Source organism: Sus scrofa, chromosome 13 (assembly GCF_054392235.1).
Source record: "Sus scrofa isolate SSC_HxYL_T2T_F1_AM1 chromosome 13, Sscrofa_HxYL_maternal_Yorkshire_Landrace_v2.0, whole genome shotgun sequence".
Classification (NCBI taxonomy): domain Eukaryota; kingdom Metazoa; phylum Chordata; class Mammalia; order Artiodactyla; family Suidae; genus Sus; species Sus scrofa.
The window spans coordinates 132,484,346-132,500,003 of record NC_139395.1 but is presented as its reverse complement, the minus strand read 5'-3'; the positions used below and the strand labels follow the sequence as shown (position 1 = coordinate 132,500,003).

At 43.6% G+C, this 15,658-nt stretch overlaps 1 protein-coding gene across 5 annotated transcripts in view; it reads right to left on the bottom strand.

Moving 5' to 3' along the window:
• USP13 (ubiquitin specific peptidase 13) overlaps positions 1 to 15,658 on the bottom strand; it is a 126,671-nt gene that overhangs the window by 45,245 nt on the left and 65,768 nt on the right. For all 5 annotated transcript variants that reach the window (XR_014824387.1, XM_013982225.3, XM_021071212.2 and 2 more), the window contains 3 exons: positions 10,976 to 11,047; positions 10,526 to 10,619; positions 191 to 316 (listed from right to left, as the gene is read on the bottom strand). Coding sequence is in view for 4 of the 5 variants with exons in the window: in XM_013982225.3 (XP_013837679.3) it covers positions 191 to 316; positions 10,526 to 10,619; positions 10,976 to 11,047 (292 nt within the window). In the remaining variant the exon portion in view is untranslated. The remainder of the gene's footprint in view (positions 1 to 190; positions 317 to 10,525; positions 10,620 to 10,975; positions 11,048 to 15,658) is intronic.

Genomic DNA, 15,658 nt, shown 5'->3' with positions numbered 1-15,658 from the left:
AGGAGAACAGGCAGACCCAGAAGTGCCCAGGAGGGTGATTATATCAAATGGGCCCAGAGGAGGAAGCCCCAAAGAACCAATTCTGAATTAGGTGGGGAGGGGGGCGTTCCAGCCACATCAGCGGGGACTGCATGCAAGGGCGGGGCACACTTCTTACAACTCTTTCCAGCATTTTGAAAGACTGATTCACCTCTACTAGATTCACCAGGTGTAAGAAAAATTCTTGGGCATCCTGCTGTCTGTTGGAAGAGAATTCTGGGTGGCTCTTGCTCACAAAGGCCTTAAACATTCGTGGAGAGATCCCATTCTGTTGAGGCTGAAAAATGAAAATAACCAATTCACAACACTTTCATACACATTAGCAGCACTAAGTGGGAAACAGAGTGGCGATTACCATTAGCCCTGACTTGCAGATAAGAAAACTCAAGCCCACAGAAGCTAAATAGTGATAGTGGCCAACATGCACTGGATGTTGACTATGTACCAGGCATGAGAACAGGACTCTTCCTGCTGACTCAGAACTAAAGGCGTGATAAACACCCCACTTTCTGTCCTTATAGGACTTGCTCCTCAGTGGGCATATGGGTCCATGACAGCCTATTTCAGAGCAGGCTAGTGATGCATTGGCAGGGGGTGGGGAGGGTCCTCTGAAGGAAGTTACAGGAGAGGAGGGCTCTGCAGCCTCTCCCATGTGGGAAGATGAGAGAAACCCTGGTGGAGACTGGGGTACCAGCAAGAAAAACCAATGGCTCCGCGCCCCAGGCAACTGCTGCAGAGCTCCTGGGCTCTGAGTGTACCTGCCTGGGGCTGTTTCTGGAGCAGAACACAGGGAGCTCTCAGGAACTTGCCTTTACCCGGAGAAGCATAGGAGGCTGGCTGCAACTGCCAGGATGGGAAAAGCAGAGACAACTCTGGCTGACAAGGATGTGTGGGCTTCTTCTGGGGCTAAAAGGAGAGCTCAGAAGGCAGTCAGGCCCCGCCAGAGAGGGCACCATATAAGACGATGGGATGGCGGCTGAAGAGGCTCAGGCAGGAGCTGGGATGGGGATATAGAGGTTGTCGGTCTCTAAATCAGAGACGGAACTAAAACCAAGATCCTCTGCCACGTTTATGATGAACCTCTCAATCTAAACTTTACTCCCTTTCTTGTTCCACACTGGTTCCTTCTTAAGATTGAGGAACATCAAAGAAAAAGGTAGACTGAAACCATGTATAAGCCCTTGAGTCCTTGTGGGCTTTTCCTTTTTTTTTTTTTTTTTTCGCTTTTTTTAGGGCTGCACCCACAGTATATGGAGGTTCCCAGGCTGGGGGTAGAATCTGAGCTGTAGCTGCCGGCCTACACCACAGCCACAGCAACGCAGGATCCGAGCTGCATCTGTAACCTACACCACAGCTTACCGAAACACCAGATCCTTAACCCACTGAGCGAGGCCAGGGCTCAAACCTGCGTCCTCATGGATTCCAGTCAGATTCATTAACTGCTGAGCCACGACCGAAACTCCTAGTCCTTATGTTTTGAAGTAAAAGGCTTTTCCTTTAACCTCCCAGGCCTCCCCTCAGTTTCAAAAGACTGACTCAAGGGTTAATGATTAGGAAATATTTCTACAGCTAAAAACTAGTTAAAACAGTCTCCATTATGTTATGTCCTTAACCCACTAACTTACTCTAACTGGCTTTTCACAAATAATTTCTTCCTTGCTTAATTGCTTTCTTTTTCTAACGGTTACTTTCTAGTTAGAGTTTTATCACACCTGGTGTTTTCTTTTGAAACACTCCCTAACACCCACATCCTTTTCTGGGCAATCTTCACTGCAAAGCGATGGTCATGATGCGATAACCCCAAAGACCACCAGAAACCATTTACCCAACCCCCTGACTCTGGCCCCGATGACTCTGAAATGATCTAGGGAGGGAGAAGAATGCAGGCACCTTAATCCTTATCAACAGCCCTGTTTGTTCAGCCTATAAAACCTCTTGCTATCCTCTCTCAAGAGAGGAAAGTTTTGAAGGCATTAGCCTACTATGGACTCCTTTGCCTGGCAAAGCAATAAAGTGTTCTTTCTGCTTCACCCAAAACTCTGTCTCTGAGACTTAATTAGTACCCCTGTACAGAGGTTGATTTTGGCTACAACAGGGCATCAAAAGGTCCTTGTGGAAGTCCCTGAGAGGAAAAGAAGGAGTGGAAGGTATCTCTAAAGAACCACTAGTGTGACCCCACAAAAAGACCAGGAAGACTCATGGCCGCCCAGCAGGAGCAAACGCACCAGCTCAGTGAAAGCCTCTGTCTCCTCTCCAATCTCCCCATCCCTTGATCCTTGACTCCAGAGAGGTTAGGAGGAGACAAAGAGGTAGAGCACAGAGGAAAAAAACACCAGAGGATGCCAATGCCAACCCTTCTGCTCTGCTGGATCCAGGGCTCCTGAGCTTGGTGGTGGGAGAAGCTTTAAACTGGCTTTGATGTGAACTGGCCTTTTCAATGCCGATAATCTACAGGCAATCACTGGAAATCTGGGTATTCTGCCTGAGCTCCTCTGAAGAGGCAGAGTGGAAACTCACATCACCTTTAAGGACAGAGGTGGGCTCAGGACAGAGCTGTTTCCCAAGTTCCTTGCAAGTTGAGCCCATCTAACAATGGTGCTATACAGTGACCCTACGGAGAAGGTACCACCATTATCCCCATTTTACAGCTAGGGAAGCTAAGTCTGCCAGAAAAGTGCCACAGAGGTCTGTCAACAGAAAGCGGACTTAAGACCAGATTATGATGCAGCCAGCAAACAGCAGAACCAGAATGAACTCCAGGTTCCGATTCCAATTCCAGGCTCCTCCGCAGCAAAAAAAAAAAAAAAAAAACAGACTGGCAGCTATAGCACAGAGTAGATCTCAGCAAGACAAACCTCACCTTGCCAATTCAGCAGAATTCACGTGCTCGCTGCAAACGTGTGGCCGCTGCCTACCCACATCTCAAAACCGCCCTGAGGTCAGCTTCCAGGCCTCATCCCCTCCTGTGAAGTTTAGAGAACCTGCTCTCTGGGTCATCACTGGGCACACGGCACAACGCACCTCCCACCTGACTCTTAGCCCTCTCTGGCCGCCCCCTCTGCTCGACTGCAGCCCTCGGCAGGCAGGGCCTGGCCTCACACATCTCGGAGATTAGGTGCCAGGATCCACACCCAGGCTCACGAGACAACAGCAGGTCCACAATCACAGTCAGATGCAGTGGATGATGAGAAAGACCCAAGATCTATGGGGCAGCTCCACATCATACAACCTCTCCAACACACGTGTTCTAAGTAATGTTTCCAATAAAACTCAGGTGAATTTCCCTGTCTTGCTGAAAATACATCTGATCTAGGCATCCAGGATGTACTGACCCCCTACTTCACGTAGAACACACTGGGGGTTCTGCCCTCCAAGAGCTGACAGACAATGGGGATGATGAGAGACAACCTGTCTCCCTGTATCTGTCTTTCTCTTTCCCTTGTATCCAAAAATTTCTTCGTGCACATATGTGCCTAGTTCTCACCTCTGATGCCCCTGCGTCCCTCCTATTGGTTGCCAAGAAAAGATGAAAGTGGGTCCTAGACCCTGCATAAGCCCTCTTCAAACCACACACCTCTGGGGCCAAAATCTCAGGCAGGTCAGCAATCCCGTCTCAGCTCTCAGCTGCATCGAGACATCACTTGGGAACACATCTGTTCACATTGTGCATTTTGGGTAGGCATTCGCTCAAGCAGACGCTTGATGTCTGCTGCTGGTGGTGTTACTTCTTAGAAGCTGTGCTTGGAGCTTGAGGCAGCTGCCAGGTCCTGTCAGAACAGCTTCTTGGGAAAGCTTACTAACTTGTTGAAAGTTAGTAAATTCTGAAAAGTGGATGCTGCTCTGTGCCACCATATGTTGTACATCTAGGAGGAGGCTTTTCATGGAGACCGTGGTGAAAACTCCAGAGACTCAGCCCCACTTGGACTGTGATCCAGCCTCATTCATTAACTTCTCACACCTCTTCTCTCTCAGTGCCCATTTCATTTCTTTGCTTTTCCTCAACTGACCTTGCTTAATCCCTGGCTCAGCAGATAAGCTGTAGATGGAGAATTAATGATCACTGAGAAGTTATCTGAAAAACTTCCAAACCAGAAAGATGCTGGCTCAACTTCTCTATCTCCCATTGCAGACCACCAGCTCCTGGCTGTCCCAGCTGGGTTTGATTTTTATCTCAAACTCAACCAAGCCACCCTTCATGCCTAGCCATCAGCTGGCCCCTGCCTGCAACCACACCCACATGCATTCTATCTCTGATTTGCAAGGGGAGGTCTCACTAACTACTATATTCACGCTGTGTCTAATAGATTAGAAAGTCAGGCTGTAAAAGAGTTGAGCCTGAATTTAATTAAGTTTCTGGGTCCAACTTCCAGCCTATAAGAAACATAAGATAAACAATACTTCAACAAAATAATCCTGAGAGCAGTCCTGGGAATAATGAGCCAGCTCCTTCTGGCTCCAGTTTGAGATCTTGATTCTTCAACAAATCAACCACTTGCAAAAAGAGGGGGACTTTGAAAAGATGTCTTTGATACTGCAGGGAAAAATCCAGATATGGGCTGGGTAGTGGATAACACATTTTGCTGGTGTGCTTCTAACACTTAAAACAACTTTCAACAGATTAGCATTTTTTTAAAAAAGAAGGTATTCTAATTACAGGTGTCTACTGAATATCCACAGGTGAAAAGTCTGCTTAGATTTTGTGTTAAAATACTGCAGGGAAAGGAGAGGAGGGGAAGTAAAAGGGAAGGGAAAAATTGAGTTCAGGGGGATTGATGAAATCAGATTGGCAGAATGGTAACTACTGAAGCTATATAGTGGTACCTGGAGATTCATTACACTTTGCTCTCTACGTCTGTGTATACTGCAAATTTAAATAATTTGTGTGTGTGTGTGTGTGTCTTTTTAGGGCTGTACCCACAGCATATGGAAGTTCCCAGGCTAGGAGTCGAATCAGAGCTATAGCTGGTGGCCTATACCACAGCCACAGCAACTCGGGATCCGAGTCGTGCCTGCAACCTATACCACAGCTCATGGCAAGGCCAAGGATCAAATCTGCGTCCTCAAGGATGCTAGTCAGATTCGTTTCTGCTGAGCCACGACAGGAACTCCACAAATTTAAATATTTTTTTAAAAAATCTTGCTCTAGGAGTTCCAGCCATGGCACAGTGGGTCATCTGCAGCAGCTTGGGTAACAGCTGTGGCTCCAATTCAATCCCTGGCCAGGGAATTTCCATATGCTGTGGTTGTGGCCATATTCAAAAAAAAAAAAAAAAAAAAAAACACTAGAATAAGGCAGTTGGTTAAACCAAAAAGCCAAAATAAGAACTAAATCAAGGAAATACCACATTTCCTGATTGATACTGGGTCAGTGACATCACCTGGGTGTCACCTATGGGGCTGTCATGGAACAAGACAAGAGAACCAAAACCAAGAGTTAGACCTGCCAGAGTTCCTGTCATGGCTCAGGGGTTAACAAATCTGACTAGGAACCGTGAGGTTTCGAGTTTGATCTCTGGCCTTGCTCAGTGGGTTAAGGATCCGGCGTTGCCGTGAACTGTGGTGTAGGTCGCAGACGCAGCTCAGATCCCACGTTGCTGTGGCTCTGGCATAGGCCAGCAGCTACATCTCCCATTCGACCCCTAGCCTGGGAATCTCCATATGCCCAAGACAAAAAAAAAAAAAAAGAGTTAGACCTGCCTTCAGGACACTTGCACACTTGCCATGAGCTGGCCCTCAGACACCAGAAGCAATGGCCAGTCCTGACAACTAACTTTTAAGAGGCATTCCCAGAGAGTCTCCAAAATAGCAACCACCTAAGGAACCTATCATATTTATAGGATACTGTACTTACTTTCTCCATCAGCAATTGCAAAACACATCAGCTAAAATTAGAGTGAGGACTACGGTGTAAAGAATCTTTCCCAAATGCTTACACAGAACTTTGTTTAACACTGCACCAAGAAAGCAGCCAGACACTGTCCACTCATTTTCCTCTGAATCCAACGCTTTAATTAAGAAAGAAGCAGCAAGACGGAGGCTTTGTATCACATTAGAGCAATATGTGTACAGATATTCACCTTGTTAAGACCACAGGAATGAAAAAAAGATACATTTCAGCCTGCCCCCCATACACAAGTATATGCCATCTATTGATTTAAAATTTTAACTTTAAATTATAAACCTTGAACCAGTAACTCCTAAATCAGGTCCAAACCCCAAATCTCCTAAGCTAAAGGAATAGAAGGTATTCACTAAACAATTTTTCATATTTCAAAAGGTGAGTTAGTAATGTTATTTTTGCCCAAGGAAGGAAAACGGAGGTTAGTGAATACAAAGTTCTTGCTTTTGGAGCTAAAATTATATCATCTGGAAACAAAACCCTGATTATCTCATGTTGATCAAAAAACTGAGACCAGCAGTTCTGTATCAAGGATTAGTTAGACGGGAAATCAAATGAAAGGTTGCTTTAGAAACACTGTTCGGAATACGGAATTGTTAATATCACGCTATCTTTGGAAGGACAAATAAATTATAGAGTACTTAGAATGCATAAAGATGAAGAATATTATTTTTGAATAAGAAAAAGTATCCTTTTTGGAGTTCCTGTCATGGCTCAGTGGTTAATGAATCCAACTAGGAACCATGAGGTTAAGGGTTCAATCCCTGGCCTCGTTCAGTGGGTTAAGGATCCCACATTGCTGTGGCTGTGGTGTAGGCCAGCAGCTGCGGCTCCAAGTTGACCTCTAGCCTGGGAACCTTTGCCCTGGAAAAGACAAAAAGACAAAAAAAGAAAAAAAGAAAAAGAAAAGAAAGAAAAAGTATCCTTTTATAGTGAGGAAGTTTTATCTACTTCAGACACAATTTAATTTTAAAAAGCAATTCAACAAATTTACATAGAAATGGCAGTGTTCTCCACAAAACACTGCAGATCTTTTCACCAATGAAGTATGTATTAAGCATGCATGTATAAAAACTAGATTTCACTAGTTGGTAGCATAGCAATTTAATGTCAGGAAGTATATGGTCTAGAAATGACCCAAGAAGTAAGTAGCCCAAGTTACTGGGCTCCCTGGTAAGTGTGCAAAATTTAAGCAGCCCCTTTTGTCATCCACACACTGTGACACTGGGAGCCTAAAATAAGTATTGGAACAACTGTTAGGGAAGCAGGGCAGTGCAGTGGTCAAACACACAGATGCAGGTCCAGACTGCCTGGGGTAAACCCCAGCTCTCCCGCTCCCTAGCACTGTGACTTTAGGCAAGGAATCTGTACATCTGTTATGCATCAGTGAACATATAGGAAGAGCCTGGCCTTTTATGTAATGCTAGTCATCGGTATCACTGGTGGTGGCAGCCCTGTAAAGAAGCATTCCCATCACATGGCTCTGTGTCCTCTCCCTTCCACTACACATTATTCTCATAATCCATCCTCTTCTCTGCTTCAGCACATCTTTCCTCTCTTGGGGCATTTCAGGTTGCCCAGGGGAGGAGGAGGGAGTGGGATGGACTGGGAGTCTGGGGTTAATAGGCGCAAACTATCGCATTTGGAGTGGATGAGCAATGCGATCATGTTGCATGGCACAGGAACTATATCCACTCACTTGTGATGGAGCATGATGGAGGATAATGTGAGGAAAAGAATGTGTGTGTATATGTATGACTGGTCACTTCGCTATACAGTAGAAATTGACAGAACACTGTAAATCAACTATAATGGAAAAAATAATCATAAAAAATTTTAAAAATTAAAAATAAAAACAAAAATTTTAAAAATAAAAAAAAAAACAAGATGCAAATGCCATAAACCTGGCACAAGACCACCTGACCAAAGGGCTCACAAGACCTAGAAGAACAATTCTCACAAATTGGTTTCTCTGAAACCAAATGCTGATGAAAATCCTGATGCCTCAGATAGTTAATTCCCTCCACTGTCAAGAGTGGAATTTTACCATGAATTACCTGCCTAAGTTGCAGCTTGAAACAGATACCTCCAGGGACACAGGGAAAATCATAAGGTCAATTCAAGCTCATTTTGAATGTTAAAGGGACCCTATTGATCCTGGTACCTCAGAGTGGGGAAAGGACTTTACCAGTCATCTAGGTCAAGGGTTACAGACCCAAATACCCAGCATCCCAGCCAAGTCACGAACCACAAAAGGACTGAAGCTGGCCAGGGACTGCGTGTCTCACATGGAGGGAGGGCTGCTACTCAGCTCCGGCCACTGCTGTCCTGGGCCTGGGGGTTGCCAGAGGTTCTAAGTGTTTAAGAGAAGCTAGAAATTCAGATACTGTGTGTGGAGGCCAAGCAAAACATACCCACAGGACAGATATGGCCCAAGTGCTCCTAGGTTACACCCTGTGGGCCATGTGGGACAGGGGTTCCCATCTGCAAGCCTCAGACACCTGGATATCACATAGCTACCGTATGAATCCAACAGCAGGGAGGGGCCTAGGGCCCCCAGACCTTGGTAGACTAAATATGTCTTGCTCATGTAAGAACTACTTTTTGGGAGTTTCCTTTGTGGCTCAGCAGTAATGAATCTGACTAGTATCCATGAGGATGCGGGTTCAATCCCTGACCTCACCCCACGGGTTGAGGATCCAGCACTGCCACGAGCTATGGTATAGGTCACAGATGCAGCTCAGATCCCTCATAGCTGTGGCTGTGATGTAGGCTGGCAGCTGCAGCTCCGATTGGACCCCTATGGCATGGGAGCAGCCATTAAAAAAAACCAAAAAATAAAAATAAAAAAAGAACTACTTTTTTTCTAATGTAAAAGGATATTATGATATTAACAAAATCAAGTTTTCCTTTCAAAGACTGCTAAATTGATGAGTTTTCATTTCACATTTTCTCAAATGAGGAGATTCCAAAAGCACAACAGTCCTGGAAAGCACACAGATTTTATTTACATTAGAGAGGGGACCTTCACGCTTACAATATTCACAACCACCAGTGGGATTAATCTGCCATTTGATGGCTGAGAAGGAAAAGTCACAGGACTCGCCCCAGTCTATAGCTCCCTGCGGAGCCTGGAGAGGGAGCCAGGCTCCTGAATCCCCATCCAGTCTCCTTCTCCACCAGGAAGGGTGGACTCTGCCCCAAGAGTGGCCCAAGAAGTAACAGCCTGGATGAAAGCCCAGAATAAATGTGATCGAAAACCACATCTTGGACCAGGTTTTTTCACCATCACCTGTTCAAAGTTACACAAGAGCTCAAAGGTAGATGGAGCCTGGAGAACTCCATACCCCAACCCTACACCCAAACCATTTCAACTGCACTCCAATTGAGAGTCTTCTAGTCTCAGGTGGACAAAGAGCTCGTTATCTTGCGATGCTGGATAGCAGCGCAACTGGAGGACTTCAATCTTTCTGTCCCACGACATTCCATCTCCTGGCCACCGAAAATGTCTACATCCCTCCCCACCCTCCTCACAACCTACTTCCTTCTTCCACCCCCAACACTGCCTCTATGTCCCTTCCTAATCTCTCTTCTCCTGTTTGCTCCATTTCCCCAGCTAATTGGCTTCATTATAAAAAAGCACATATTCACTTTCAATTCCTGCTCTCAGTTTGCAGGCATTAGTTAAGGATGACTGACTTAAGATGGGAGCACAGAGGTCGCACACCTGAGAAAGAGAATTGAAAGAACTTGCCCACTGAGTCAAGACATGGTACCCTAAAGGCAGGGCAGATGTTGGGGAAGTGGGGCCTACATTCGACCCAGGACATCTGCAGTGAGAGCCAAGGCCGTCAAAATACAGCTGTGTAAGCTGCACACAGCAGAGTTCCAAGGGCCCCACTTGAAGAGAACAGGTTGTGAGTGGCACCCTCTGGAGTTGTGTTAACAGAACTGCCCAGGCAGCAGTCAGTGGGCCATCCTGCAGGAACATGGAAGTGCGACTCTGGTTACTAGGAGAAGAAGGACATCTTCTTATTAATCAATTAATTCTGACCAAGTGGCCAACTAAGTTTCTTATACTAGAGTATGCTTACCAACCCCCTTTCAAAAATGAGGACTTCCCAGCTCTCCCCAGAAATTCAGAATCCTCAGCTCTGGGGGGATAGGAATGTGTGTTGTTTTTTAATAACCAGTCTCTTGAGAAAGCCTAGCAAAAAAAAGTTGAGGCTTAGAAGTGGAAAAACACTAGAAGGGCCAAGATTGTGTTATGAAGGGGAAATGTTTATATTTTTATGTTTATTCCTTCTATTTCCACTCTATTTTATAAAGAATATTATTTCTGAAAGCCATTAAATGATGGCAATCAGATATAATCCATAAAGCAACTGCCTCTGGAAACCCCAACTCTGGCCATCTCTTGGCATGGTTTTTAAAAGCAGACAGACATCCTAAACTCTAAAATGAAAGAACTGTTTTGACAGCTTGCTAAATGCACAGCCACCCATTCATCAAATCACAGGAAATCCTCACTCTGGCGGGAAGTCCCTCCTTCCTCCACATGCACATGGCAGACTCACAGTCACATACCTTGTGTTCCTCCTTCATCACCTGTTCGATGAGTTCAGATTTCACTGGAGGTTTTGAATACTGGCCTGAGAGAAGGCCATGTCCTAACTTAGTCCTGAACAGGAGGGAGAAACAGACAAAAAGGTCATTGTTGTTTCCCCTCAGAGATATTAAAATTGTCTACAAATTTCAGTAAGTATAGCTGCTTTTAGGTGGAACACGGTATCTCAATGACAAATAACTCATTCATTTGACTCTGCCTGATACTGATTCCATTTTCAAATTTTCTCAGTATTTTATAACTTTACTAATTTATTTCTTCTTATCAAAGCAACACATGCTCATCTTAGAATACTTTTAAAAATACAGAAAATAAAGAAAAGAGAATTGCCTTTAATTCTGCAACCCCAAGATAACCACTACGAACACTTTGTCAGACACATTTCTTAAAAACTGTAATTGGACACTTACATCTGTGTGTTGAAATCTTGTGTTGGATCTAAAGGAGAGTAGTCAAATATTCTTGGCAGATTTCCGACATACCTAGAAAATGAGAAGTGACAATCAAAACGTAGGAACTGAGACATGAACAGAACTAAAATCAGCCATCATGCCAGTTAAGATCTCCTAGCCTTTCCATCAAAATTAAATCATCCAGGAGTTCCCATTGTGGCTCAGAGGTAACAACCGGACTAGTATGCATGAGGACGTGGGTTTGATCCCTGGCCCTGCTCAGTGGGTTCAAGATCCAGCACTGCCACGAGCCATGGTGTAGGTCACAGATGTGGCTCAGATCTGGTATTACTGTGGCTGTGGTATAGGCCGGCAACTACAGCTCCGATTGGACCCCTAGCCTGGGAACTTCCATATGCCACAGGTGCATCCCTGAAAAGACCAAAAAAAAAAAAAATTATCCATCTGAAGAGAAGTTTCTCCTGAGCTCCTATCTCTGTAGCCATATTCATGGGCCTCCCTAAAATGTTTATGCTTCTATCAGTGGGTCTCCATCCAGGTGCGGGTTAGAATCCCCTAAAGAGTTTCAAGGAGAAAACATGGAGCCAACGCTATCCCCAGATGCTCTGATCACACCGCCTGAGGTTGAGGCCTGAGACTTGGGAGTCTTTTGGAAGTTACCCAAATGATTCAAACATGGAGCCAGAGTCAAGGACCACTGGCTTAGGCCAATGCAACTACCATCTCAAATATGAAAGACAAGGTTAGGAACTGTTCTAATGATGTTGAAATACACAATGATGGTAATATCATTTCCACGGGGCTTCTATATTGCCTAAGTCTTTAGTACAATCATATGAGAAAGGGATTATTATCATTACACCATTTGAGAGATGAGAACACAGGATGCAAATTCATTAGGTAGCTTTCAGAATCACCCAGGAGGGAGTATTAAGTCCAGAGTGGATGCAGGCAGCCTGACTCCCAAACCGTGACCTGAACCACACTGTCAGCTGTACCCTGTGTGTCCACCCACAGTCCCTTGAGCAGCCCACAAGCCCTCCTTCTGATCAGTTCACCCGACAGGGCAGTGTTCACTGTAACCACCCATCTCTCATCTCAATGTACATTCATTTTTTTTTTACCTCTTAAGTTAATTTCCTATTTCAAACCTCCTGGTTTGTGCTTTTCGCCTTTCCCTCTTGAGGCTTTGACTCTCTGAGCCTGAAAGCTCTGGGGAGAAGAATCCAGAAGCAGATCCCTTTCCCTGGCCCTTCCTGCAACCTATTCTGCCCACTTCTCTGACTTCATTCCTACCCCTCTCCCACAGCCCACAACACTCTGGCTGCTTCCCCTTCTTGCTGCCCAGGGCATGCCACATTCACTCCTGCTTCAGGGTCATGCCACCCAGTCATCCCTTTTTGGAATGTTCTCCCTATGGATCCTTGCTCCTTTTTAGGTCTCATTAAAAATCACTTCCCTACCCTTCCTATTTCCCTCTTCACCTGACCCTGACTAATTTTCTTCTTAGAATGCATCACTATTGGTAATTATACAATTTATCTCTGTTCCTGTTTATTATCTATCTCTCCAGAGATTACATACTAGAATATAATCTCCATGAAGGCAGAGACTTTATCTAAATTACTACACCCTCAGCACTAAAACACCATCTGACATGTAAACGGCACTCAATAAATTTCGGTTAAATCAATACATTCATATCATGTAATCACATAACCAAATCCTATAACTGACTACCTAATAACCCAACAGAACAGGCACTGCTGCAATAAAACCTTGGCAGAGGACCCTGATACACTATAGTTAGTAATGACCTCTGATTAGATCCCTCAGGTACTAGAAACTTCCAGGCACCTGCTCCCTATAAACTTGGAATATGTATCCCAGGTTATACACCGACATCAAGATTACAGAGCACACACTTCTGGAATAGTCCCATTTGAATGACTTTTGGATGCGTCACTAGGGTAACAATTCCAACTAGAAATTTTCAATGGACCAAGAGCCAAATAATATATAAACCAAACTTTGGAATCAAACTATATTGAGTTTATCTAGAGTTTGCACTAGGGCAACAATTCCAACTAGAAATTTTCAATGGACCAAGAGCCAAATAATATATAAACCAAACTTTGGAATCAAACTATATTGAGTTTATCTAGAGTTTGCACTAAAGAATTCTTAGTAATATACAACATGGTAAACATTATAGACATTATCTCTCTTATGATCCAGTCTTTATCTGATCTCAAAACCTGACAAGACAAAAAACAAACAAACAAACAAAAAAATTCACTGGTAAGATGAACAATAGTAAAAGCCTTTCAGGCAGGGCAGGTGGAGAAAAATAAAGTTAAGGGGATAAATCTTTGATGTCAGAAAAGTCTACTGTGCTAGTAATTTACATTCCTTTTCTAACGAACAAGGAATAATCTTTATTAAAATTAAATTGAAATGTAGCAGTAATGCTAGGTAATTTTTAAAGTACTTATGGTATCTTCGATTTGTAATCTATTAGTTTTCAAAGAAAAAACATAGTTTTGCTATCTGACAATCCATCTTTGTTGTCATTTCATTTGTACACCAGTGTATTTAGATTTGTTCCCCATCAGAATGATTTTGAAATGTAAACTGGGTTCAAGTGGCACGGGGGGTATCAAGGAGTCCGGCTGATGTTCCCAAATTACACTGTGGTTGTGCATAAGTCATTTAATCTCTCTGTGAGTCACTCTTTCTCAGTAGAAAATGGAGAGACTGCCCCTGGACAAAACCCCACTGAGTGTGTCCCACTGGGAAAAAAGGAGTCGGAGGAACAAGTACTTTCACTCAGTGATATTTGGTAAAAGAACCAAAAGACTGAGGACAGTATGACTAATAACTTGCCCATGCTCTAATATAGACAATAAACGTTTGGGAAATAGAATATAAAGAATAGGTACTATAAAATTCTAAAACTCTTGAAAGGAGACAGGATCAGAGATTCAAATCTTAAACCCAAAATACAGACTGGAGGTACATTTTTTCACTGAAGAAAAAAGTCAGAAAGTTAATTGTTCATCAAACTGTGAGGTATAGAAAATATTTTCAAAAACTATAGACTGTAAAGCCTGAAAAATATTGTTGGGCTTTGCGAAAGACCACAAGTTTCTTCCATTCTAGTTTAAAAGAAATAATAATCACATAACACCTACCATAAGGATTTTCCTTCAATATTTAAAAAAATTTATTGGGGCATGAGACAGATAAAATGAAGCTACATTGTTCCCAAATTAAATGATAATACAAGCACAAGACATAGGTAAACATTTATAAAAATAATACAATGCACAATGCAAACCTTTTAAAAGGTTTTCCCATCTCAGGGCTTCAAACCTGCCCTTCCTTTTGTCCAAGATCCTGTCTCTCCTTCTCCTGCACACCAGTGAAGGTGAGTGTCCCTTTGTGTGTCCTTTCTTCAAAGAGATGCTCCCTGATCACCCACTTCCCTTTTCTTCCATGGAACTTATGGTGTTTATGACAACACAGTTGTTCTTATTAGAGATCTTCCTTGACAAAAGATGGGGTTATGTCCCAATAAATCCAATGTTAGTTGAAAATATATTGAGTCAAAAATGCATTTAGGGAGTTCCTGTTATGGATCAGGAGAAACGAACCCAACTAGTATCCTTGAGGATGTGGGTTAAATCCCTGGCCTTGCTCAGCGGGTTAAGGATCCAGCATTGCTATGAGCTATGGTGTAGGTCTCAGACGCTGCTCGGATCTAACGCTGCTGTGGCTGTGATATAGGCCAGCAGCTATAGTTCTGATTCGACCCCTAGCCTGGGAACTTCCATATGCCACAGGTGCGAGCCTTAAAAAAGGGGGGGGGGGATTTAATACATCTAACCTACCTAACATCACAGTTTAGCCCTGCCTACCTTAAATGTGCTCAGAACACTTATATTAGCCTACAGCTGGAATAAATCATCTAACATAAAGCCCATACGATAATACAGTGATGACTATCTCATGTGGTTTATTGAACACTATACTGAAAGTGAAGACCAGAAAGGCTATATGGGTACCGGATGGTTGTAAGTGACAGGGGCGGGGCTGTGGCTTGCTGCCCTGCCTGGGGTCACAAGGAAGTAGGTACCACCTGTCGCTAATCCAGGAAAAGAACAAAATTCAAAATTAAAAAACAACCTTTTCAGCAAGGATTGCTGAGAAACCTGGTCAGCTGCATGCAAATCAATAAAACTAGAACACACGCTCACACCATGCACAGAAATAAACTAAAAATGGCTGAAAGACTTAAACATAAGACATGACACCATAAACTCCTAGAAGAGAACATAGGCAAAACATTCTCTAACATCAACCTGACAAATGTTTTCTCAGGTCAGTCTCCCAAAGCAACAAAAATAAAAGCAAAAATAACCAATGAGACCTAATCAAACTGATAAGCTTTTGCACAGCAAAGGAAATCAAAAAGAAAACAAAAAGACAACTTACAGAATGGGAGAAAATAGTTTCAAATGATGCAACTGGCAAGGGCTTAATCTCTAAAATATACAAACAACTTATACAACTCAACAGCAAAAAAGCCAACAATCCAATGGAAAAATGGGCAAAAGACCTGAATAGACATTTCTCCAAGGAAGATATACAGATGGCCAACGAGCACATGAAAAAATG